At 43.7% G+C, this 25,232-nt stretch overlaps 1 protein-coding gene across 1 annotated transcript; it reads right to left on the reverse strand.

Annotated features, from left to right (window-relative positions):
- Positions 1-1,506: 1,506 nt before the first annotated feature.
- On the reverse strand, positions 1,507-6,523 carry LOC113130288 (NLR family CARD domain-containing protein 3-like). The gene is made up of 9 exons (XM_026306773.2): positions 6,420-6,523; positions 6,180-6,293; positions 5,668-5,746; positions 5,305-5,524; positions 3,370-5,164; positions 3,086-3,259; positions 2,526-2,699; positions 2,231-2,277; positions 1,507-2,124 (listed from the first exon to the last, which is right to left on the reverse strand). Exons 1-9 carry the CDS (start codon positions 6,506-6,508, stop codon positions 1,598-1,600), a joined length of 3,219 nt encoding a protein of 1,072 aa, XP_026162558.1. The 5' UTR covers positions 6,509-6,523; the 3' UTR covers positions 1,507-1,597.
- Positions 6,524-25,232: the final 18,709 nt, after the last annotated feature.

The following is a 25,232-nucleotide window of genomic DNA, read 5'->3' on the forward strand; positions in this document are numbered from 1 at the left end:
TACTTTGGCTAAATCTTTTGTGAATCAAGTTTTCTCAAACTATGAACCAGTTTCAGGCATAAAGCCTCATTTTTCCAACATCAAGAACAACCTGAACCTGCTCATCAACCAACATGATTCGTTCTCTCTGCTCAGACTGTCAGACTGAAGAAAGTAACATCATGTCACTAAAGGTGCAAACACACCACAGTGATGTGCAGAAAGTAGAAGCTTTGTCACCAGCTGATAGTGAAGCTGATTTACTTTCTTCTTCTTCTGTCTGTTTGACCTGTTTCTGTGTTTTGCAGGTTAGAAGATGTGATGTAGACCTATGGGGCTGATGGGATTTGTTGGTTAATGTCTGCTGCATATTCACTGATAATGATGTTGCTCTGACATTTTGATCCTTATTGCACTTTCAAAGATGCAGAAAGATGAATTTTAACATGCCTGAAATGTATTTTAGTTGAATGTCTGATTGTTCAATGATCTTAATAAAAATTCTAAAAACTTGATCTTCTCATTGTGTTTGATTCAAAAATCCAGAGTCTATGAATGTGACTATGTTTATTTCCAAATCTAACAGCTGGAAACGGTTCGTCTCCTGCTTCACTGAAAAGTCCGTTCTCACCATCTGTGACCTGGACCTTTCAGGTTTCCACATCACAGCAGTTTGATATGAGGTCCATTCAGTTTCCAGGGGAGCAGCCCTGCATTTCTTCAGAAACACACTATTGGAGCAGTGAGACCGGTCTCTGATGATGTCCATGCTGCAGCAGCAATGTCTTTTCTATCTTTCTCACCACCATCACTGCAAAGCTGATCAGACACTTTAATCATTAATCTTTGACAATGTGGTGTAAAGAAAAACTGCATGATGTGAGTTTAATAAACACCAGAGTAGAAGAGAGTAAGAGTAGAAACACCACAGCAACAACGACGGTAATAATAACTGTATTTATATAGCACTATTGTTACAAACAAAAAGTCCTTTCCACATTAAGCAAGTAAAACAAGTAACAACTTAAGAGAGACAAAACATTAGAAGCTGAGTTAGAGACGGGAGCAAATACAAACTGATGAGTAAAACACATCATGACCATAAAATAAAAACATCACAAAAGGTCAGTGAAAGCTGTTCTGTAGAAATATGTTCTAAGTAAAAGCCCTAAAATTCCAAATATTATGATAAAAATCCAAAAGTACCATCATCCAAATGTACTTGAAGTATCCAAAGTAAAAGTACTCATTGTGCAGAATGGCCCATTTCACATGAATGGATCTGATATTATTGGATTCTAATTATTAATGATTATTGTGTTGATCACTTTAATGTTGGAGCTGGTACCACAACACCTGTAATCAACTGTTCACAATAAAGATGGAAACTGCTGATGCTTCGAAATGCGTTTATAAATATGAAAGACGCAGGAGCACAATGTCACTAAAACAAAATCAATCATCAGTATTGATAAGCGATTGACAGAGCTGAGGATTGGTAATAATTTGAATATTATTCCAAGACGACAGTATGAGTCAGTATCAATGAGTGAAATTTGACAGACTGGACTTTCTGTTCAACAGTCAGAAAGTTTCTGTAACAGGAGGAGACTGTCTGCTACTCTGGACACAGAGACACTGAGGAATCACGCCAGGCTTTAAACCCAGGATACAGGGGCTCAGTGAATGTGGTGTTAAAGGTGTGGATGTGGGTCAGTGTGTCAGAAGAGACTCTGTAGAAGGACAGAGTGCCAGCAGGCCAGTCCACATACACTGCTACTCTACCAGAGGACGAGGAGGAGGAGACAAATCTATGTACGTTATTGTGTAAGGCAAAGTGACCACCCTCAGAGCATCTCAGACTCCAGGACTGATCATTGTATCCAAACTCACAGTCGTCCCTGGCTCCTTTCCTTCTGATTCCTCTATAACTCACCGCCAAATAAATATTTCCTTCCCAGTCCACCTCCCAGTAACAACGACCAGTCAGACCATTACTACACAGCAGCTGAGGCCAGTGGTCAAATCTGTCTGGATGATCAGGATACGACTGATCCTCCTCCACATGAGTCGCTTTCGTGTTGTTGTCACTCAGTTGTAGTTTCCCGTTGACTGTGTTTGTGTCGATTGTGAGATCACAGGAATCTGATGGAGAAAGAAAGTGAGACAGTAACAGCTGCAGTTACTCATCTGTTATTTGGTTCAGTGTAAGCTCCTTTGTTGTCACGAATCTCATTAAAAATACACTTACACTTCTTTAGACCTGGTCTCAACCATTGGACTCCACCAGGCTCCACCCTGAAAGTAAGAAGAGGGTCAAGTCAGCACAAACCAGCTTTTATTACATGTGTCATTGTTCATATATGACTCAAATCCACCATGAATTCAAAGGACAGAGAAAATGCTGCATTTCCAGTGTCCAGTGCTGGTGTTCAACAAGGCTCCATCCTTGGCCCCTTATGGTTTCCTGTTACATCCTGTCACTAGGACATTTGATCCATAAACACAATATTGTTTATCATTGTTAGCAGCAGAGTTTTCTATACCTGAGAGTGTCCAGTCTCCAGTGTGGATCCTTCAGTCCAGCAGACAGGACCTTCACTCCAGACTTTCCTGGATGGTTGTAACTCAGGTCCAGCTCTCTCAGATGGGAGGGGTTGGAGCTCAAAGCTGAATTCAGAAAAGCACAGCCTTCCTCTGTGACCAGACAGCCTGACAGCCTGTAAAACATGGAAGACAACGCACACACATGGAAGATGCTGTCAGCAATGAATGACTCGGTGCTCTGGTTGAGGAGAACCCTCTCTCTCTCTCTCTCTCTCTCTCTCTCTCTGTCTCTCTCTCTCTCTCTCTTTCTCTTTCTCTCTCTCTATTTTTTGTTAGTTGTTTTGGTGCCAACTTTAAAATATATGTTCAAAATCATTTGTGATATTTGATAAAATGATAGAAACTCCTCCAAGTTTAGAAAGTTCTACTAACGTTTAATAAATGGTTGTGAGACAAATTGTATCAGCAGACAGAGTCTCACACAGATTACAGCTGTTTATCCACTGATGTCAATCAGATTTTAATTGGGCATCAGTCAAACAGGTTGATGAATCCTGACCTGAGAGTCTCCAGTTTACAATGTGGACTCCTGAGTCCAGAAGAGACCAGCTTCACTCCTGAGTCCTGCAGGTCATTGTTACTTAGGTCCAGCTCTCTCAGAGTGGAGGACTGGGAGCTGAGAACTGAGACCAGAGCTTCACAGCTTCTCTCCGATAGGTTACAGCCGCTCAGCCTGCAGAGGAAATAACAGAGAAAAGGCAAATCTGGACTTGGTTCTTTTTCTCTCGGGTTGAGTCTGCAGGGTCTTTTTGTAACAATGAAGGAATCCATCTACACACTTACAAAACTTTCTTGGAGAGACTGACCACAGGCAGCAGCCTCAGAAGAGCCTCCTCTGAAGCAGAGTATTTCTTCAGGTCAAATATGTCCAGGTCTTGTTCTGATGACAATAAGATGAAGACCAGAGCTGACAGCTGAGCAGGAGACAGTTTTTCTTTGGAGCGTTTCCCTGATCTTAAGAACTGTTGGATCTCCTCCACTAGAGAATGATCCTTCAGTTCATTCAGACAATGGAACAGGTTGATGCTTCTCTCTGGAGACAGATTCTCACTGAAATTTGTTTTGATGTACTGGACTGTTTCCTGATTGGTCTGAGCGCCACTTCCTGTCTGGGTCAGCAAACCTCGTAGAAGAGCCTGATTGGTCTGGAGTGAAAAGCCCAGGAGGAAGCGCAGGAATAGGTCCAGGTGTCCATTTGGACTGTGTAAGGCCTTGTCCACAGCCCTCTGGTAGAAGAGTTTCTCTGAAGATTGGTCCCTTCTAGTTTCTGACAGCTGGGCGGTTGTTTGTTCCTCTGACAGCAGATTGATTCCAGAGTTGATAAACGTCAGATGGACATGAAAAGCAGCCAGAAACTCCTGAATGCTCAGATGGATGAAGCAGAACACCTGGTCCTGGTACAGTCCTCTCTCTTCTTTAAAGATCTGTGTGAACACTCCTGAGTACACTGAGGCTGCTCTGAGATCGATGCCACACTCTGTCAGGTCGGACTCATAGAAGATCACGTTGCCTTTCTGCAGCTGCTCAAAAGCCAGTTTTCCCAGAGACTCAACCATCTTCTTGTTTTCTGGACTCCAGTGTGGATCTGTCCCAGCTCCTCCATCATACTTGATGTTTGTCAGTTTAGCCTGAACCACCAGGAAGTGAATGTATATCTCAGTCAGGGTCTTGGGCAGCTGTCCTCTTTTTCTGCTTTCCAACAGATCCTCCAGAACTGTAGCAGTGATCCAGCAGAAGACCGGGATGTGGCACATGATGTGGAGGCTTCGTGAGGTCTTGATGTGGGAGATGATGGTACTGGCCTGATCCTTATCTGCAAATCTCTTCCTGAAGTACTGCTCCTTCTGTGGGTCGGTGAACCCTCTGACCTCTGTCACCATGTCGACACACTCAGTAGGGATCTGATTGGCTGCTGCAGGTCGTGTGGTTATCCAGAGGCGAGCGGAGGGAAGCAGTTTCCCCCTGATGAGGTTTGTCAGCAGCACATCCACTGAGGTGGACTCTGTAGCATCAGTCAGGATCTGAGTGTTGTGGAAGTCCAGAGGAAGGCGACACTCATCCAGACCATCAAAGATGAAGACAACCTGGAAGTCTTCAAACCTGTAGATTCCTTTGGTTTCAGTGAAGAAGTGATGAACCAGTTCCACCAAGCTGAACTTTTTCTCTTTCAGCACATTCAGCTCTCTGAAAGTGAAGGGAAATGTGAACTGGACGTCCTGGTTGGCTTTGTCTTCAGCCCAGTCCAGACTGAACTTCTGTGTCAAGAAGGTTTTCCCAATGCCAGCCACTCCCTTTGTCATCACTGTTCTGATTGGTCCATGTCTTCCAGGTGAGGCTTTAAAGATGTCTTCTTGTCTGATGGTTATTTCTGGTCTGTCTGGTTTCCTGGATGCTGGATCAATCTGTCTGACCTCATGTTCCTCATTGACCTCTGCAGCCCCTCCCTCTGTGATGTAGAGCTCTGTGTAGATCTGGTTCAGAAGGACTGGGCTTCCTGCTTTAGCGACCCCCTCAAACACACACTGGAACTTCTTCTGCAGGTTGAACTTGAGTTGACGTCGACACATGGCAGGAGATTCTGAAAGAACAGGCAAAGAAACATTTCCTTAAAGAATGAAGATACAGATTTATTCCCCACAGAGAAACATCTCCATCACTTTGGAAATGTCACATATGGCCTTTATCCATCATGTTCAACCTTTATAGAAAACCTCTTACTTCTCTGCAGACAGTCGGCCAGCTCCTCCTGCTTCATTCCCCTCAGGAAGTTCAGTGTGATCTTCAGAAATGCTTCTCTGCTGCTCCTCCTCTGCTCTTCATCCTGATCGTCCAACACCTCCTCATCCTCCCTCTGACTCTCTGGGGATCCTGAAGTCAGAACCTTCTGCACCTTCTTCAGCTCGTTCTTCACAAAAGTGATAATGTGGTTCTCCAGCAGCTGGAACAGAGAACTGTATGAATACCAACTAAAACGATGGCCCCCAAACATCAGGTCCATGTTGGACCCTGGTCTAAGAAGTGCAGCGTGAAGATGACTGTGAACAGAACAGATGTCAAAGCAGTAGTTGTACATGTACAGACCATAAATACGGAGTCCAGCTGTGTCGGACGCTGCTGGGCAAACTGAGCACTGGGAACCTGTGAGGTCTCCTGGTCCACTCTGTGGAGGAATCATAAAGAATGAGCTCACATGACGTCTGTCTGTCTGTCCACATAGAGACCAACACAAGGTAAAGGAAGTGAGATTTGGAATGGGAACAATGAATCAGATGAGTTCCTGTAGTGGTAAAGCTTTACTAGTCCTGCTGATCCCACTGAGAATCAGCAGCTCAGTCTGCAGCTGTCTGTAGCTTTCAGCTCAGTTTGGTTCAGTCCCAACAGCTCCAACATAGATCTCTCCCTCCCTCACTGAACACTGCTGCAGAGTCTTGGAGCAAGGCACCTACAGCCATTATCTGTTTGTGTCAGACTGGTTGTACTGGGCAGCTCCCAGTATGAAAGAAGTTTTCTGTCCTTATGACAATTATGACAGACACACTTTAGATCTCACACTTTTCTATAAAAAATCAGACTGAGTGAAAGTTACAACTTACATCTGATCAGCAGATGGACTTCCTCCTTTAAAGTCAAAGAAATGATCTTTTGACCGGTTGCTCCTGAAGGATACACAACTGGGTTGAGGAGAATCTGGTCTCTGTTGCTGGATCCTGTAACAAAGACAGAGATGATAAATGCGCGTGTTGATAAAAATTAATGAAAATATGTTCAATCTTTTAACTAACTTATAAACTCTGACATGGAGGACAGACCTGCACTCTCCTCGATCCTCATACCTCTGAGCTTCGATCTGGCTCTCATGGTCCCCACACAGACTGGGTTTAGAGGGACGGACTCCCTCCAGTCTGTCTTCACACTGATCCATGCTGTTGAATCCACATCAGCTCACACACACTTTGTCCCTTCACCTGAAGAGGAGACACAAATCATTCAGATCCTGCTTTGCATCATTTCTCCTGTAAAACCATCAGCTTCTCTGTTTGCTGTCAGTGTGAACTGCAGTCAGACAGTGTGAGGCAGAGGAAGCTGGAGCCATGAAGCTGCAGCAACGTCTTCATTCGTCATGTTTTCTTCAGCATCCCAGTGATCCAGTGAGTTGTCTGTCCATCAGTCTGATATCAGCTCATTAAGCTCCTTATATTGGGGACAACTGGACCAGATCAAACAAATCCAGGCTGAACTAATGTGGAACAGAACCTTAGAAAAAGTTCCTGTGGCTGCCAGCCCTGCTGTACTGTCAGTATGAAGAGAGGCTGTTCTCCACAGCCTCAATACACAGCAATACAACAGAAACAGGAAGCAGCTCTGATTCATTTATGTCTATATGTTTTATTTTGAAAGGTGTGACAGGATACACCAGTAATCTGATTTATCCGACTTTACTCTCGTGGAGACAAGGGGTTCTACTTGTAAACCGGTTGCGCTGTCAGAGACTCTGTGCCCATAAAATATAAAATAATCTAATTCTGATCTGCCTATATGAGGTTGTTTCCTGGACTCCTGTGAGTCCTGGGCCATTGGAAATGTCCAAACTCCCCCTCCCATAAATATACACTGACAGGATATAAACATTAGCTGTTCTGCAGATTATTTGATTCCATTAACTCAATAATCAATAATCCAACAACACAGAGATAAAGACTGTCCAACGAAAGACAAAGTGATGTTAGTAACGACAAAGTGAAAGTAAACTTACAGTTTGTTCAGTCCAGCACTCCGGACTCGACACCTGCAGAGAACAGTCTGACACAGGTGAGCTGGAATTAGTCAGAGCTCTACCTGGAATGAAAACAGACAGACACAGGGGGTTGGACCAGTTTTGTCAGTTTTCATAGTTCTGTGTTACTGCATTTACTTCAGTCACACTTCGTGTTCTTGATCATGCAGGTGTATTGCACTGGAGCTCAGGGACTTCAGTTGGTTTTTATTTTGGCTAAAGAAAGGTGTAACATGGAAAACACAATATCAGCAGTCACTGTCAAATAGCTGAGTTTAATGAACAAAAACTACATACACCATATAAAATGAGAAGAGCATTAAAGCTTAAACTACATTATTAAAATTGATTAAATAAAGCCTGAAATGCTAACATGCTTCACATTTATCAGGATTCAGTCAGGATCAATCATTAGTATTGATCAATAATCATTAGTAGTACCCAATAAACTGGGGTGCTGTCAGTGACTCTGCGCCCATAAAAGAATATAATTCGAAGCTGCCTAAGGTTGCAAATCCATTTCCTGGACTCCTGTGAGTCCTGGGCCCTTGGAAATGTCCGAATAATAAACTACCTCAGCACAACAGTTCATCTGTGTCGTCTTGACTGCTCATCACACAGAACACAAACAAATACACACCACACTCAGAGACCAGCTGTTTGTCTTTGTTCTCCAGAAAACGAATGATTTAGTAAGATTTGTCGAAAAAAGATCATTATTTCTTCATTATTTACTGCCTAGTGTATTTGGATTCATGTCCCTAAAACTCATATCTAAGCTTGGTTAAACTTGGTCTTGTTCATAGTGGGTCACCTCAAATCTAAAAGACCTGTTTTCAGGTTTTGGTGATTTTCAAATCTGTTTATTTTAACTCCCTGTGATCTCCTGTAGATCTTCATAAACACTCAGATATTTGCATTATCATCGTTTTTTGTTTTTTTTTCCTCAAACTTTCAAGGAAGTTACACTCAGGGACAGAAAGTGTGATGGACCTGAAACTACCAGGATGTGATATGTAAAAACATGTGGGACCGGAGAGAAGTGTTAAATGTGTAAAATGCTTGGATCTTCTTCTTTTCCTTTGGGCTGCTCCCTTCAGGGGTCTCCACAGCGAATCATCTGCCTCCATTTAACCCTATCCTCTGTATCCTCCTCACCCACACCAACTATCCTCATGTCCTCCTTCACTACATCCAAGAACCTCCTCTTTGGTCTTCCTCTAGGCCTCCTTCCTGGCAGCTCTAACCTCAGCATCCTTTTACCAATGTATTCACTGTCCCTCCTCTGAACATGTCCAAACCATCTCAATCTGGCTTCCCTGGCTTTTTCTCCAAACCATCTAACATGAGCTGTCCCTCTGATGTCCTCATTCCTGATCCTATCCATCCTCGTCACTCCCAGAGAGAACCTCAACATCTTCAGCTCTGCTACCTCCAGCTCTGCCTCCTGTCTTTGTCTCAGTACCACTGTCTCTAAACCAGACAACATTGCTGGTCTCACCACTGTCTTGTCCACCATTCCTTTCATTCCTCCACCTTCTTCACCTCTACTCCCTGTAACCTCACCGTTCTACTTGAGTCCCTCTCATTTACACACATGGACTCTGTTTTACTGCGGCTCAGCTTCATTCCTCTCCTTTCCAGAGCAAACCTCCACCTCTCTAGATTTTCCTCCACCTGCTCCCTGCTCTCACTACAGATGACAATGTCGTCTGCAAACATCATGGTCCACGGAGATTCCTGTCTAACCTCATCTGTCAGCCTGTCCATCACCACAGCAAACAAGAAGGGGGTCAAAGCCAATCCTTGATGCAGTCCCACCTCCACCTTGAACTCCTCTGTCACCCCTACAGCACACCTCACCACTGTCATTCAGCTGTCATACATGTCCTGCACCACTCGAACATACTTCTCTGCCACTCCAGACTTCCTCATACAAAACCACAGCTCCTCTCTCAGCACCCTGTCATACATACAATGCAGCTCCTTCTGGTCTTCTCTGTACTTCTCCATCAGCATTCTCAAAACAAATATTGCATCTGCGGTTCTCTTTCTTCTGATGAGACAAAAGTTGAACTTTTTGGAAAGTGTGTGTCCCATTACGTCTGATGTAAAAGTAACACTGCATTTCAGAAAAAGAACATCATACCAACAGTAAAATATGCTGGTGGTAGTGTGATGGTCTGGGGCTGTTTTGCTGCTCCAGGACCTGGAGGACTTGCTGTGATAAATGGAACCATGAATTCTGCTGTCAACCAAAAAATCCTAAAGGAGAATATATATATAAATATTCTCTCTCTCACATATATATAGTATATATATAGTTGGCCCACAGTGCTACATGTCGCTCCTGTCTGTGGCCACAGGTTTTCATCCACCTGCCACCTGAGAGTCTCCCTGACAAGACTGAATTTATGGCATCAAGCAACATCTTTTAGTCTAATGGACTGAGGTCATCTGCTGTCTAGCTCCAAACAGAAAAAATATCATTTCAATTCAATTTAGTTTATTTGCATAGCACCATATCACAATACAATGAAGTCACTTTACAAAAAACCCAACAATTCCCTTATGAGCAGCACTTGGTGACAGTGGAGAGGAAAAACTCCCTTTAACGGAAGAAAAAACCTCCAGCAGAACCAGGCTCAGTCTGGGCGGCCATCTGCCTTGACCGGTTGGGGTGAGTGGATAGAGCAGAGAGAAAAGAACAACAACAACAACAAATAGACACTGCAGGTTGGTGGGGCCAGTAACTGCACATCAGCAAAATCCAGCTACAAGACCAGGGACACCTGCAGAAGGTACAGAGAGAGCACAAGGTTAGTGACATTCAATGGTGGAATATACAGTACATGTGAGGGGGGAGGAGCTCAGTCCATGATGGAGAGTCCTCAGGCAGTCAAAGCCTATAGCAGCATAACTAAGGGATGGTTCAGGGTCAGCCCTAAATATAAGCTTTGTTAAAAAGGAAAGTTTGAAGGCTAGGAAGGCAGCTGGACCAGATGGCATCAGCTACAGGCTCCTTAAGTCCTGTGCAGATGAACTGTGTGGAGTTATGGAGCATGTCTTCAATCTAAGCCTCAAGCTGAGGGTGGTACCACAGTTCTGGAAGACGTCCTGTGTGGTACCAGTGCCCAAGACACTACATGTTCAAGACCTCAACAGCTTCAGGCTGGTGGCTCTCAAGTCTCATCTGATGAAGACATTGGAGAGACTGGTCCTGGGCCACCTCTGCTCCGTGGTGGGCTCAGCGATTGATCCGCTGCAGTTCGCCTACCGGCCCGCCATTGGGGTGGAGGACGCGGTCATCTTCCTGCGTTACTGTGCTCTGGCTCACCTGGAGAAGCCTGGCAGCTCAGAATTTTGTTCTTTGACTTCTCCAGCGCGTTCAACACCACACAGCCGGTACTTTTAAGGGACAAATTGGAGAAGACTGGTGTGGACTTTGACCTGGCGAAATGGATCCTGGACAACCTTACAAATCGACCCCAGGTTCTGAGAGCCCAGGACTGTGTGTCTCACATCTTGACCTACAGTGTGGGGGCTCCCCAGGGGACCGTCCTGGCCCCCTTCCTGTTCATCCTCTACACTGTGGATGGTGGTGGACATCTGCATCCAGGGAATCGAGGGAATGGACATTAAGAGAATGGACTCTTACAAGTACCTGGGTGTTCACCTGAATAACAAATTGGACTGGACTCATAACACAGACGCACTGTACAGGAAGGGCCAAAACCGGCTCTACATCCTGAGGAGTCTGCTGTCTTTTGGGGTGAAGGGGGCACTCCTGAGGACCTTCTATGACTCTGTGGTGGCATCAGCCATCCTGTACAGTGTGGTCTGCTGCAGCATCATGGAGAGGTAAAGGGAGAAGCTGGACAAGGTCATCAAAAAGTCCACCTCTGTCCAAGGGCTGTCCTCTGGACTCAGTGAGTGAGGTGGAGGACAGAAGGGTCCGGGCTAAACTAACACCTATGCTGGACCATGAGTCTCACCCCCTGCAGGACAGGGGAGCAGCTTCAGTGACAGACTGATCCACCCTGACTGTGTGAAGGACAGATTCCACAGGTCTTTCCTTCCTGTTGCTGTCAGACTCTTATAAGGTGAATCCCATCAGTGCAATATACTGTAGTCACTTTACATGGTATTTATTTATTTATCCAGTGATGTCCATGTGCTGTACATGCCCATAGGCACATATTGTACACACTTATAGTTTTTGTAGCTTTATAGTTTTATTCCACTTAGTATTATCTTGTTCTTAAAGCTTTAATTATTTGCAGCCAAATTTTAAAATTACTTTCATTGGGATTTACTCATGAATTAAAAATAAACTGACAGATCTGGTTTGACCTGCTGTTGTTTCTCTGTCCTGTAGAGATAAATATTTGCTCTAAACCTCTGACTTTGGATGAACCGGAGCTTTAGAGAAGAATAAACAAATCCACCTCATTTTGCAGAGAGCTGATTGGTTCCTGGTGTCCTGCTCCTGGTTAGAAATGAGGGAACTGAGCTGTATCTTTGTGCTTCCTGAGCTGCCTGGTGTTCAGGCTCTTGGTCCTGTGACATTTACATATTGATTGAACCTTCACAGATTGAGAGAAGAAACATGGGCAGTGTACACTCACAACAAGATTATGAAAACATATCTCTTCGGGCTTTTCATGAAGTACGTCAGACTCCATGTGTTCTACCAGACGTGGGCATCGATGAGTCTCTGCTGACATTTTCTGGCACCGACTCTAACTATGCTCTGCAAACCCAGTATAAAGAACTGGCCACTATGCCAGGCCACATCGGCAAACTGGGCCCTGCGTTGGGTCGGTTCACTCCGATCCCAAATGCTGTTGGACTTGGTGCTTTGGTGGTTTCCATGATCCTGGAGCTCATCATCCAAAGCAACTCACCTGCAGTTGATACCTACAGCCTGCTCCGACGTGTGTTTGGTGAAGAGAAAGCCTCATCTGTCCGGGACACGATGTCAGAGTATCTGAAGCGCCATCGCATGTTCATCAACAACGAGCAGCAGTTATCAGGGGAAATACAGAGACTAGAACGGCAGCTGAGTGGTCAACTCACCATCCTCAGAAACTCCCTGCTGCATGACAGACAGATGAGCACCCGTGGACTTAAAATCTGGGTCAATGGAGCCTCCTTCCACCTGCAGATGATGATCCATGAGGCGAGGCTGCAAACTCAGACTGGACAGTCTGCATCACACTATCTTCAATCAATCACTAATGCCATTGATCTGTATTTGGAGGATCTGGATAATTTGCTGGCAGAATACAAAAAGTGCACGCTCCGTTATACTGAATATTACATGACGGGATCTATTAGTATGAAATCGGCTACCCCTAACGAATGTTATATAAAAAATACTGAGACACATTGTAGACATAAATTGAGGAAAACTAATTTTTGTATTTTAATTGACCGAAAGGCTGCAATAGAGTCTTTTGTGAATCAAGTTTTCTCAAACTATGAACCAGTTTCAGGCTTAAAGCCTCATTTTTCCAACATCAAGAACAACCTGAACCTGCTCATCAACCAACATGATTCGTTCTCTCTGCCCAGTGTCTCAGACTGAAGAAAGTAACATCATGTCACTAAAGGTGCAAACACACCACAGTGATGTGCAGAAAGTAGAAGCTTTGTCACCAGCTGATAGTGAAGCTGATTTACTTTCTTCTTCTTCTGTCTGTTTGACCTGTTTCTGTGTTTTGCAGGTTAGAAGATGTGATGTAGACCTATGGGGCTGATGGGATTTGTTGGTTAATGTCTGCTGCATATTCACTGATAATGATGTTGCTCTGACATTTTGATCCTTATTGCACTTTCAAAAATGCAGAAAGATGAATTTTAACATGCCTGAAATGTATTTTAGTTTAATGTCTGATTGTTCAATGATCTTAATAAAAATTCTAAAAACTTGATCTTCTCATTGTGTTTGATTCAAAAATCCAGAGTCTATGAATGTGACTATGTTTATTTCCAAATCTAACAGCTGGAAACGGTTCGTCTCCTGCTTCACTGAAAAGTCCGTTCTCACCATCTGTGACCTGGACCTTTCAGGTTTCCACATCACAGCAGTTTGATATGAGGTCCATTCAGTTTCCAGGGGAGCAGCCCTGCATTTCTTCAGAAACACACTATTGGAGCAGTGAGACTGGTCTCTGATGATGTCCATGCTGCAGCAGCAATGTCTTTTCTATCTTTCTCACCACCTGCTGCTTCAGGCGTCAGTGTCGGTGCTGTGCTGCCATCTTGTGGTGAGAGTGAACCAACAAGCTGAGGCCTGGACACTGACCAATGAGCTGAAAGTCATTATAAAGCTCTGAGAAGCTGCAGACTGAGCTGGTCCTTCTCTGCAGGTTCATCACTGTCTCAGACGTCTTTCCTGTTACACACTGTTCACACATCATAGCTGCTTTAATGTTTTCCAATGGAGAAATGTTTGTCTGTATTGGGGTTAGCAGCTCTGCTCTGATTGGCCCAGCATGGACTGACTCTCACTCATCAGCAGATCACAAACAGCTGAGTGATGAGTGTGTTCAGGTGCTTTGTGATGTCCATCTGACAGAGGAAGAGCTCTGATAACCAAATGTAGCCTCACATGTTCAGCAGCGTCTCCTGTCCTCTTCAGATCCAGACATATTGACTTTTATTTCCTGCAAACTCAGGATGTAGTTCAGTGGGCCAAGTCCCAGCTGGACTCAGGGTTGACTGGTGCTTTGGTGGTTTCCCTGATCAAGACTGCAGGATTTTCCACCTTCCTACCAGGTATGCTGAGTACAGCACCTCACATTATAGGGTCACCCAGGACCCCTAGGATCTAAACAGGTAAGTTCATGTTACCAGCAGCTTGGCAGCAGTGGTTGATGTAGAGGTGAGTGTGTCTGATTCTGAGTTAAAACCAGCAGCTTTCCTTCTCCAACCTGTGGGCTCTTAGAGAACTTTAGTTTAATCCACTGTAAAAGGTGTCAAATACCTGGATATGAATTATAGAATAAACTCATGAAGGTGGTTTGACCTGTAGTCTTTGCTGTGTTTGGCTGAGATAAATATTTGTTCTAAACATCTAGACTTTGGTCCATCTCTTGTTTTGTTAAGACTAATTTGAACTTTATCTTCATGATTCCCATAAAACCTGATGTCCACACTGTTTGTGTTGCAGTTTATTAACAGGGTCCATGTAAGTCAGAGTTAAACTGTTTTGTCAGTGGAAAACTAAAATAATGTATAAAATAACCTAAAATAATTAAAATAATGTGAGGAAATTATTTTATTCTGCCATCGGATTCTGGCTCTCTCACACACACATATATTCTCTCTCCCACACATACCTATATATATATATATATAGGTATGAAAAAGTGTTGCCCCCTTCCTGATTTCTTATTTTTTTGCATGTTTGTCACTTTGTTTCAGATCAAACAAATTCAAATATTAGTCAAAGATAACACAAGAAAACACAACATGCAGCTTCTAAATTGAGGTTAAATCGAAAACCTCATGGTTCTGTTTGAAAAAGTGCCCCCCCCCCAGGTAAAACTTAACTGTGGTTTATCACACCTGAGTTCAAGTCCTCTAGCCACGCTCAGGCCTGATTACTGCCACACCTGTTTGCAATCAAGAAATCCCTTAAATAGAACCTGGCTGACAAAGTGAATTAGACCAAAAGATCCTCAAAAGCTAGACATCATGCTGAGATTCAAAGAAATTCCAAAACAAATGAGAAAGAAAGTAATTGAGATCCATCAGTCTGGAAAATGTTATAAAGCCATTTCTAAAGCTTTGGGACTGCAATGAACCACAGTGAGAGCCATTATCTACAAATGGCAAAAACATGGAACAGTGGAGAACCTTCCCAGGAGGGGAATTACCAAAATTACCCCAAGAGCGCAGTGACGACTCATCCAAGAGGTCACAAAAGACCCCACAACAACATCCAAAGAACTGCAGGCCTCACTTGCCTCAGTTGAGGTCACTGTTCATGACTCCACCATAAGAAAGAGACTGGGCAAAAATGGTCTGCATGGCAGTTCCAAGATGAAAACCACTGCTGAGCAAAAACAACATAAAGACTCGTCTCAGTTTTGCCAGAAAACATCTTGATGATCCCCAAGACTTTAGGAAAATACTCTGTGGACTCACGAGACAAAAAGTTGAACTTTTTGGAAGGTGTTTGTCCCATTATGTCTGGCGTTAAAGTAACACTGCATTTCAGAAAATGAACATCATACCAACAGTAAAATATGGTGGTGGTAGTGTGATGGTCTGGGGCTGTTTTTCTGCTTCAGGACCTGGAAGACTTGCTGTGATAAATGGAACCATGAATTCTGCTGTCAACCACAAAATCCTGAAGGAGAATGTCCGGCCATCTGTTCGTGACCTCAAGCTGAAGCGAACTCGGGTTCTGCAGCATGACAATGATCCAAAACATAGCAGTAAGTCCACCAATGAATGGCTGAAGACAAACAAAATGAAGACTTTGGAGTGGCCTAGTCAAAGTCCTGACCTGAATCTGACTGAGATGCTGTGGCATGACTTTAAAAGGTGGTTCATGCTCGAAAACCCTCCAATGTGGCTGAATTACAACAATTCTGCAAAGATGAGTGGGCCAAAACTCCTCCACAGCTGGAACAGACTCATTGCAAGTTATCGCAAACTCTTAATTGCAGTTGTTGCTGCTCAGGGCGGCCCAACCAGTTATTAGGTTTAGGGGGCAAACACTTTTTCACACAGGGCCATGTAGTTTTGGATTTTGGTTTCCCTTAATAATAAAAACCTTTATTTAAAAACTGCCTGTTGTGTTTACTTGTGTTATCTTTGACTAATATTTAAATTTGTTTGATGATCTGAAACATTAAAGTGACAAACATGCACAAAAATAAGAAATCAGTAAAGGGGGCCAACATATATATATATATATATATATATATATATATATAGTTGACCCACAGTGCTGAATGTCCTGCTCCTGTCTGTGGCCACAGGTTTTCATCCACCTGCCACCTGAGAGTCTCCCTGACAAGACTGAATTTATGGCATCAAGAAACATCTTTTAGTCTAATGGACTGAAGTCATCTGCTGTCTAGCTCCAAACAGAAAAAATATAATTTCAATTCAATTTAGTTTATTTGCATAGCACCAATTCACAATACAAATCATCTCAAGTCACTTTACGAAAAACCCAACAAATCCCTTATGAGCAGCACTTGGCGACAGTGGAGAGGAAAAACTCCCTTTAATGGAAGAAAAAACCTCCAGCAGAACCGGGCTCAGTCTGGGCGGCCATCTGCCTCGACCGGTTGGGGTGAGTGGATAGAGCAGAGAGAAAAGAACAGCAACAATAAACAACAAATAGACACTGCAGGTTGGTGGGACCAGTAACTGCACATCAGCGATATACAGCTCCAGGACCAGGGACACCTGCAGAAGGTACAGAGAGAACAGAGAGAGAGAGAGAGAGCACAAGGTTAGTGACATTCAATGGTGGAATATACAGTACATGTGAGGGGGAGGAGCTCAGTCCATGATGGAGAGTCCTCAGGCAGTCAAAGCCTATAGCAGCATAACTAAGGGATGGTTCAGGGTCAGCCCTAAATATAAGCTTTGTTAAAGGAAAGTTTGAAGGCTAGGAAGGCAGCTGGACCAGATGGCATCAGCTACAGGCTCCTTAAGTCCTGTGCAGATGAACTGTGTAGAGTTATGGAGCATGTCTTCAATCTAAGCCTCAAGCTGAGGGTGGTACCACAGTTCTGGAAGACGTCCTGTGTGGTACCAGTGCCCAAGACACCGCATGTTCAAGACCTCAACAGCTTCAGGCTGGTGGCTCTCAAGTCTCATCTGATGAAGACATTGGGGAGACTGGTCCTGGGCCACTTCTGCTCCGTGGTGGGCTCAGCGATTGATCCGCTGCAGTTCGCCTACTGGCCCGGCATTGGGGTGGAGGACGCAGTCATCTTCCTGCTTCACCGTGCTCTGGCCCACCTGGAGAAGCCTGGCAGCGCAGAATTTTGTTCTTTGACTTCTCCAGCGCGTTCAACACCACACAGCCGGTACTTTTAAGGGACAAACAGGAGAAGACTAGTGTGGACTTTGACCTGGCGGAGTGGATCCTGGACTACCTTACAAACCGGCCCCAGGTTGTGATAGCCCAGGACTGTGTCTCTCACATCCTGACCTACAGTGTGGGGGCTCCCCAGGGGACCGTCCTGGCCCCCTTCCTGTTCACCCTCTACACTGGGACTTCAGACACAACACGGACGACTGTTTTCTGCAGAAATTCTCTGACGACTCTGCAATTGTCAGTCTCATCACTGATGATGATGATGTGGAGTACAGGGGATTGACGCAGGACTTCGTGGACTGGTGTCAGCAGAACCATCTCCTCATCAATGCGGGGAAGACCAAAGAAAAATGGTGGTGGACTTCTGCATCCAGGAAATCCAGGAAATGGACATTGAGAGAATGGACTCTTGGACTGAAGGGTCCTGGCTAAACTAACATCTATGCTGGACCATCAGTCTCACCCCCTGCATGATGCTCTGTCTGCCTTGGAGAGCAGCTTCAGTGACAGACTGATCCACCCTGGCTGTGTGAAGGACAGATTCCACAGGTCTTTCCTTCCTGCTGCTGTCAGACTCTTATAAGGTGAATCCCATCAGTGCAATATACTGTAGTCACTTTACCTGCTATTTATTTATTTATCCAGTGATGTCCATGTGCTGTACATGCCCATAGGCACATATTGTACACACTTATAGTTTTTGTAGCTTTATAGTTTTATTCCACTTACTATATTTTTAACTTCTATTTATCTTACATCTTTGCTACTTTTGGCTCTCTGCTGTGTACTTGTACTTTGTTGTTGAAACAAGGCAATTTCCCCATTGTGGGACAAATAAAGGTCTTATCTTATTCTTAAAGCTTTAATTATTTGCAGCCAAATTTATAAAGTAGTTTCACTGAGATTTGCTCATTTCCAGATGTTTGTTTTAACATCCTCCTTGTTAAAAACAATTTCTGATGTCCTGTAGATCTTTATAATCGCTCATTTGCAATATCCCTTGTTGCTGGTTCCTCAAATTTCAGAGAAGTTAGACTCAGGGTCAGAAAGTGTGATGGACCTGAAACTATCAGGCTGTGAAATATAAGAACATGTGGGAGCAGAGAGAAGTGTAACATGTGTAAAATGCTTGGATATGAATTAAAAATAAACTGACAGATCTGGTTTGACCTGCTGTTGTTTCTCTGTCCTGTGGAGATAAATATTTGCTCTAAACCTCTGGACTTTGGATGGACTGGAGCTTTAGAGAAGAATAAACAAATCCACCTCATTTTGCAGAGAGCTGATTGGTTCCTGGTGTCCTGCTCCTGGTTAGAAATGAGGGAACTGAGCTGTATCTTTGTGCTTCCTGAGCTGCCTGGTGTTCAGGGTCTTGGTCCTGGGACATTTGCACTTTGACTGAACCCTCACAGATTGAGAGAAGAAACATGGGAGCTGGATATTCACAAGAAACTTATGACAGAATATCTCTTCAGATGTATAATGAAATACTTCCGACTTCATGTGTTCTACCAGACGTGGGCATCGATGAGTCTCTGCTGATGTTTTCAGGGACCAACTCTAACTATAACCTGCAAAACCAGTATAAGCAAATGGTTGCCAGTGCACCAGGCCACATCGGCAAACTGGGCCCTGCTTTGGGTTGGTTCACTCCGATCCCAAATGCTGTTGGACTTGGTGCTTTGGTGGTTTCCATGATCCTGGAGCTCATCATCCAAAGCAACTCACCTGCAGTTGATACCTACAGCCTGCTCCGACGTGTGTTTGGTGAAGAGAAAGCCTCATCTGTCCGGGACACGATGTCAGAGTATCTGAAGCGCCATCACATGTTCATCAACAACGAGCAGCAGTTATCAGGGGAAATACAGAGACTAGAACGGCAGCTGAGTGGTCAACTCACCATCCTCAGAAACTCCCTGCTGCATGACGGACAGATGAGCACCCGTGGACTTAAAATCTGGGTCAATGGAGCCTCCTTCCACCTGCAGATGATGATCCATGAGGCGAGGCTGCAAACTCAGACTGGACAGTCTGCATCACACTATCTTCAAACAATCAGTAATGCCATTGATCTGTATTTGCGAGACCTGGATAATTTGCTGACAGAATACAAGAATCATAAGATCTATAATACTGAACTGTATTTGTGGACTCACTGTGTGTATATATCATGTGCTATACCAGTGTGTTATCTAAAAAATTATGAGAACCACTGTCAACACCAAGTGGACATGTCATATTGTCAATCTGGTGAAAAAACTACTTTGGCTAAATCTTTTGTGAATCAAGTTTTCTCAAACTATGAACCAGTTTCAGGCTTAAAGCCTCATTTTTCCAACATCAAGAACAACCTGAACCTGCTCATCAACCAACATGATTCGTTCTCTCTGCCCAGACTGTCAGACTGAAGAAAGTAACATCATGACACTAAAGGTGCAAACACACCACAGTGATGTGCAGAAAGTAGAAGCTTTGTCACCAGCTGATAGTGAAGCTGATTTACTTTCTTCTTCTTCTGTCTGTTTGACCTGTTTCTGTGTTTTGCAGGTTAGAAGATGTGATGTAGACCTATGGGGCTGATGGGATTTGTTGGTTAATGTCTGCTGCATATTCACTGATAATGATGTTGCTCTGACATTTTGATCCTTATTGCACTTTCAAAAATGCAGAAAGATGAATTTTAACATGCCTGAAATGTATTTTAGTTTAATGTCTGATTGTTCAATGATCTTAATAAAAATTCTAAAAACTTGATCTTCTCATTGTGTTTGATTCAAAAATCCAGTCTATGAATGTGACTATGTTTATTTCCAAATCTAACAGCTGGAAACGGTTCGTCTCCTGCTTCACTGAAAAGTCCGTTCTCACCATCTGTGACCTGGACCTTTCAGGTTTCCACATCACAGCAGTTTGATATGAGGTCCATTCAGTTTCCAGGGGAGCAGCCCTGCATTTCTTCAGAAACACACTATTGGAGCAGTGAGACTGGTCTCTGATGATGTCCATGCTGCAGCAGCAATGTCTTTTCTATCTTTCTCACCACCTGCTGCTTCAGGCGTCAGTGTCGGTGCTGTGCTGCCATCTTGTGGTGAGAGTGAACCAACAAGCTGAGGCCTGGACACTGACCAATGAGCTGAAAGTCATTATAAAGCTCTGAGAAGCTGCAGACTGAGCTGGTCCTTCTCTGCAGGTTCATCACTGTCTCAGACGTCTTTCCTGTTACACACTGTTCACACATCATAGTAACCAACCGTTTTCTCATCAAATACATTTTACCTGAATGGCTGTAATGACATTTCAGGTATCTGAAAGTACATTTTGACTAATTCAAATCTGCAGTGTGACTAGTTTTAACTCCAGATATGTACGACTACATTTTGAATCGTTAGAATGACATTTAAGATATCTGTAATGTATTTTTGACTGGTCAAAACTCCAATTTCAGACATTTACTGAGTTTTGACTAGTAATATATTAGTTTTGAATATCCAAAAAGACGTTTAATATATCTTTTTCATGTTCAATAACACATATCTTTAATAAGGAATTATGACTCACATTTTTTCCTTCACCTGGAGAAAAGACACAGATCATTCAGATGATCATTCAAATCCAGGCTGAACTATTGTAGAACAGCCTCATACACAGCAGTACAACGATGACAGGAAGCAGCTGTGATTCATTTCTGTCTTTATGTTTTATTTTGAAAGGTTTGACAGGATACACCAGTAATCTGATTTATCTGAATTTACTCTGGTGGAGATGATGGGTTTCCACCTGTAAACTGGGGCGCTGTCAGAGACTCTGGGCCCATAAAAGAATCTAATTCTGATCTGCCTATATAAGGTTGTAGATGAGTTTCCTGGACTCCTGAGAGTCCTGGGTCCTTGGAAATGTCCAAACTCCCACTCCCTGTGCCCATAAATATACACTGACAGGATATAAACGAGCAGCAGAGTGGATTAGTGGTTAGCACTGTTGCCTCACATCAAGAAGGTTCCTGGTTTGAAACCCATCAGGGGCCTTTCTGTGTGGAGTCTGCATGTTCTCCCTGTGCTTGTGTGGGTTTTCTCCAGGTACTCTGGTTTCCTCCCACAGTCCAAAAACATGTATGTCAGGTTGATTGGTGACTCTAAATTGCCCATAGGAGTGAGTGTGAGTGTGTGAGGTTGTTGGTCTCTATGTGGCCCTGTGATGGACTGGGGACCTGTCCAGGGTGGACCCCTGCCTTTCACCCAAAGAGAGCTGGGATAGGCTCCAGCAGGTCCCTGGGACCCTGGTTAGGACTAAGGGGGTACAGATGATGGATGGATGGATATAAACATCAGGTGTTCCTCACATTGTTTGATTCTCAATAATCTCTCAATATTCAATAATCCAACAACATGGAGATAAAGACTGTCCAACAAAAGACTAAGGCTGTGCAAAGAGAATAATATCAATATTTAGATATATATAGATATTTTTTAAAACAACACAATATTACTATTCCAGCCCAATAGGGTCTGACCTCAAAAGCTTAGCAGGACTGTGCCTGGTTCGTACTTGGATGGGAGACCAAGTTGGAGGACCAGGGGCCACAGTCCTCAGGAAGGGCATACGACATAAAAAAAAAAAAACTTATGCCAAATCAACAATGTGGATCAATCGCTCTGCTGTGGTGACCCTGAATGAGAGTAAGCTGAAAGGAGAAGACAGTATTGTTTTTCCAGCCCATGGTCCAATAAGACATTCAGGCAGCACGACCAACTTGCAGGTTCACCACCAAACACCAGGCTGGAAAGTCTCCACTACACAACCTGTGCAGCTGAGGCAAACACTCATCTACAAGCTGACATCTACCTCATCTTGTGCACCAAACATCACAGATTCAGTGGTGCATTTTTATCTCCCAGGATCTGTGCCCTTAAAGTGTTGCTGAAAACTCAGGCTTGTTATGCTGAGTTCTGTCTGCCAGTCTCCCACTAAAATGACTTTGTGTTGCACAAAACCTGCAGGCTCCCAGAACCTGTAGGCTCTTAGAGAGCCTTGATTTGTTTGATCAACTGTAAAATCTGCAACACCTTGAATATGAATTAGAAATTATACTGACAGGTCTTACAGTTTTACCTGTAGTCTTTTCTCTGTTGGACTGGACCTTTAGAGACGAATCAACAAATATGCCTTAATATTCAGAAATCAGGTTGGTTACTGGTGTCCTTCTCTTGTTTTGTTAAGACTAAGTTGAACTTTATCTTCATGATTCCCATAAAACCTGATGTCCACACTGTTTGTGTTGCAGTTTATTAACAGGGTCCATGTAAGTCAGGGTTTAACTGTTTTGTCACTGGAAAACTAAAATAATGTATAAAATAAAATCACCTAAAATAATTAAAATAATGTGAGGAAATGATTTTATTTTCCCATCAGATGTAAATTCAACACTGAACAGTTTAAAACAGTAAAAACAGAACCAAATTATAACAGAACTATATATCACAGTACATTCACAGTAATGTTTCAACTAGAGCTGCAGCGAATCCTTGATGAATTCGATTACAAAAGATGCTCGAGGCAAAGTTTGTTTAATTTCTATCACTTGTGTTTATCGGACCTGCTCAGCACAGGGATCATTGTTCCACACGGACCATAATCATATATGGGCCATACTACCTGCCCCGTGAGTTTTCACATGCCATTGTTGTGACTGTTTACATTCCTCCATCAGCTGCAGCACAGGGTGCATGTGACATCATCCACACAGTTGTCGCTGGTCTCCAGACAAAACACCCCAGTGCCCTCAGACTAATTAATGGGGATTTTAACCATGTCAGTATTTTGGGAACTCTGACCAACTTCAAACAGTATGTGGACTGTGCAACACGAGAAAATAAGATTCTTGATCTCCTTTATGCCAATGTGAAGGAGGCATACAGCTCTTCAGCCCTACCCCCACTTGGTGGATCAGACCACAACTTAATATATTTAGTAGAATAATATCAAAGAGGTGTGGAATGGGATGAAAATCATGACTGGCTATAAGAAGTCACACACTGCTGTAGAAGGAGACTCAAAGTTTGCTAATGAACTTAACCTGTTCTTTAATAGATTTGACACCACCTCCGTTTCTTACTCTGACCCAGTGTCCTCACACACCATTCCTCCTCCCTCCACCACCTTAGCTGATGCCTTGGGGTCTCTTCACATTCCCCCACCCAACATCTCTGCCAATGCTGCCTCCCCATTGCCCACTGATACCATCTCCTCTAACAGCAGCCATACAACATTGAAGTATACCTCACCTCCAATAACTCCTCCCCTGCCCTCATCATCTGACTCCTCATCAACACAATACACAGGCCCAGTCTTTGCCACAGAACAGGTGAGGAAGGAACTAGCTAAACTAAAGGCCAACAAAGCAAAAGGACCAGATGAGATCAGTCCCAGAGTACTTAAGGTGTGTGCTGGACAGCTTGCAGAGGTTTTTCAGAAACTCTTCAACCTCTCTCTGAGGCTCAAAAAGGTGCCCAAGTTGTGGAAAATTTCCTGTATTGTCCCATTACCAAAAAGAACCCGTCCCAGTACCCTTAGTGACTTCAGACCAGTAGCGCTAACATCACATGTCATGAAAGTGTTTGAGAGACTGGTCCTGCAACACCTGAGGTCCCAAGTGTCTGAATTTCTGGACCCCCTGCAGTTTGCATATCAAGAACACATCGGAGTGGAAGATGCCATCATCTTCTTAATGCACAGAGCATACTCCCATCTGGAGAGGCAGGGCATGTTTTTTGACTTCTCAAGTGCTTTCAACACTATTCAGCCCCACCCGCTAAGTACAAAGATGCAGGATATGGAAGATCCTGCAGATATGGTGCAGTGGATCAAAGACTACCTCACTGGGCGGCCACAGTTTGTTCGCTTAGATGGCAGCATATCTGATGTGGTGATGAGCAGCACCGGTACACCTCAAGGAACTGTACTAGCACCATTCCTGTTTACACTCTACACCTCAGACTTCCGCTACAACTCAGGAACCTGTCACCTCCAAAAGTTCTCTGATGACTCTTCAATCATTGGATGCATCAACAATAATAACGATGAGGAATACAGACACTTGATAAAAAGCTTTGTTGATTGGTGTAACAACAACTGTCTAAAGCTCAACATCAAGAAAACCAGAGAACTGGTGGTGGACTTTAGGAGGAACAGGAAGACCCCAGTCCCTGTCTCCATCCTTGGAGACGAAGTAGAGATTGTGGACTCCTACAAATACCTTGGAGTCCACATTAACAACAAACTGGACTGGTCAAACAATACAGATGCACTCTTTAAGAAAGGACAGAGCAGACTGTTCTTCCTCAGGAGACTCTGTTCTTTTAGTGTGTGCAACAAGCTACTGAAGATGTTCTATCAGTCTGTAGTAGCGAGTGCACTGTTCTTTGCAGTTGTGGCTGGTGAGGCCAACAGACTAAACAAGTTAATCAGGAAGGCAAAATCTGTTGTTGGACTGGAACTGGACAGTCTGGAGACTGTGGCAGAGAGGAGGATGGTGGACAAAATAAACTCCATATTGGACAATCCTGCCCACCCACTTCATGAGGAACTGTGGCCAATGGGAAGTTCATTCAGCCACAGACTAATTCCCCCTAAAGCCAAGACTGAAAGATTCAGGAAGTCTTTTGTGTCCACGGCCATAAGACTCTATAATTCCTCAATATAAACAATAACGCGCGCGCGCACACACACACACACACACACACACACACACACAACCCCCCCCCCAAATAAATAGTTAATTACTTTATTACTTTATTAATT

This window comes from Mastacembelus armatus, chromosome 5 (genome assembly GCF_900324485.2).
Source record: "Mastacembelus armatus chromosome 5, fMasArm1.2, whole genome shotgun sequence".
In the NCBI taxonomy this organism is placed as follows: Eukaryota; Metazoa; Chordata; class Actinopteri; order Synbranchiformes; family Mastacembelidae; genus Mastacembelus; species Mastacembelus armatus.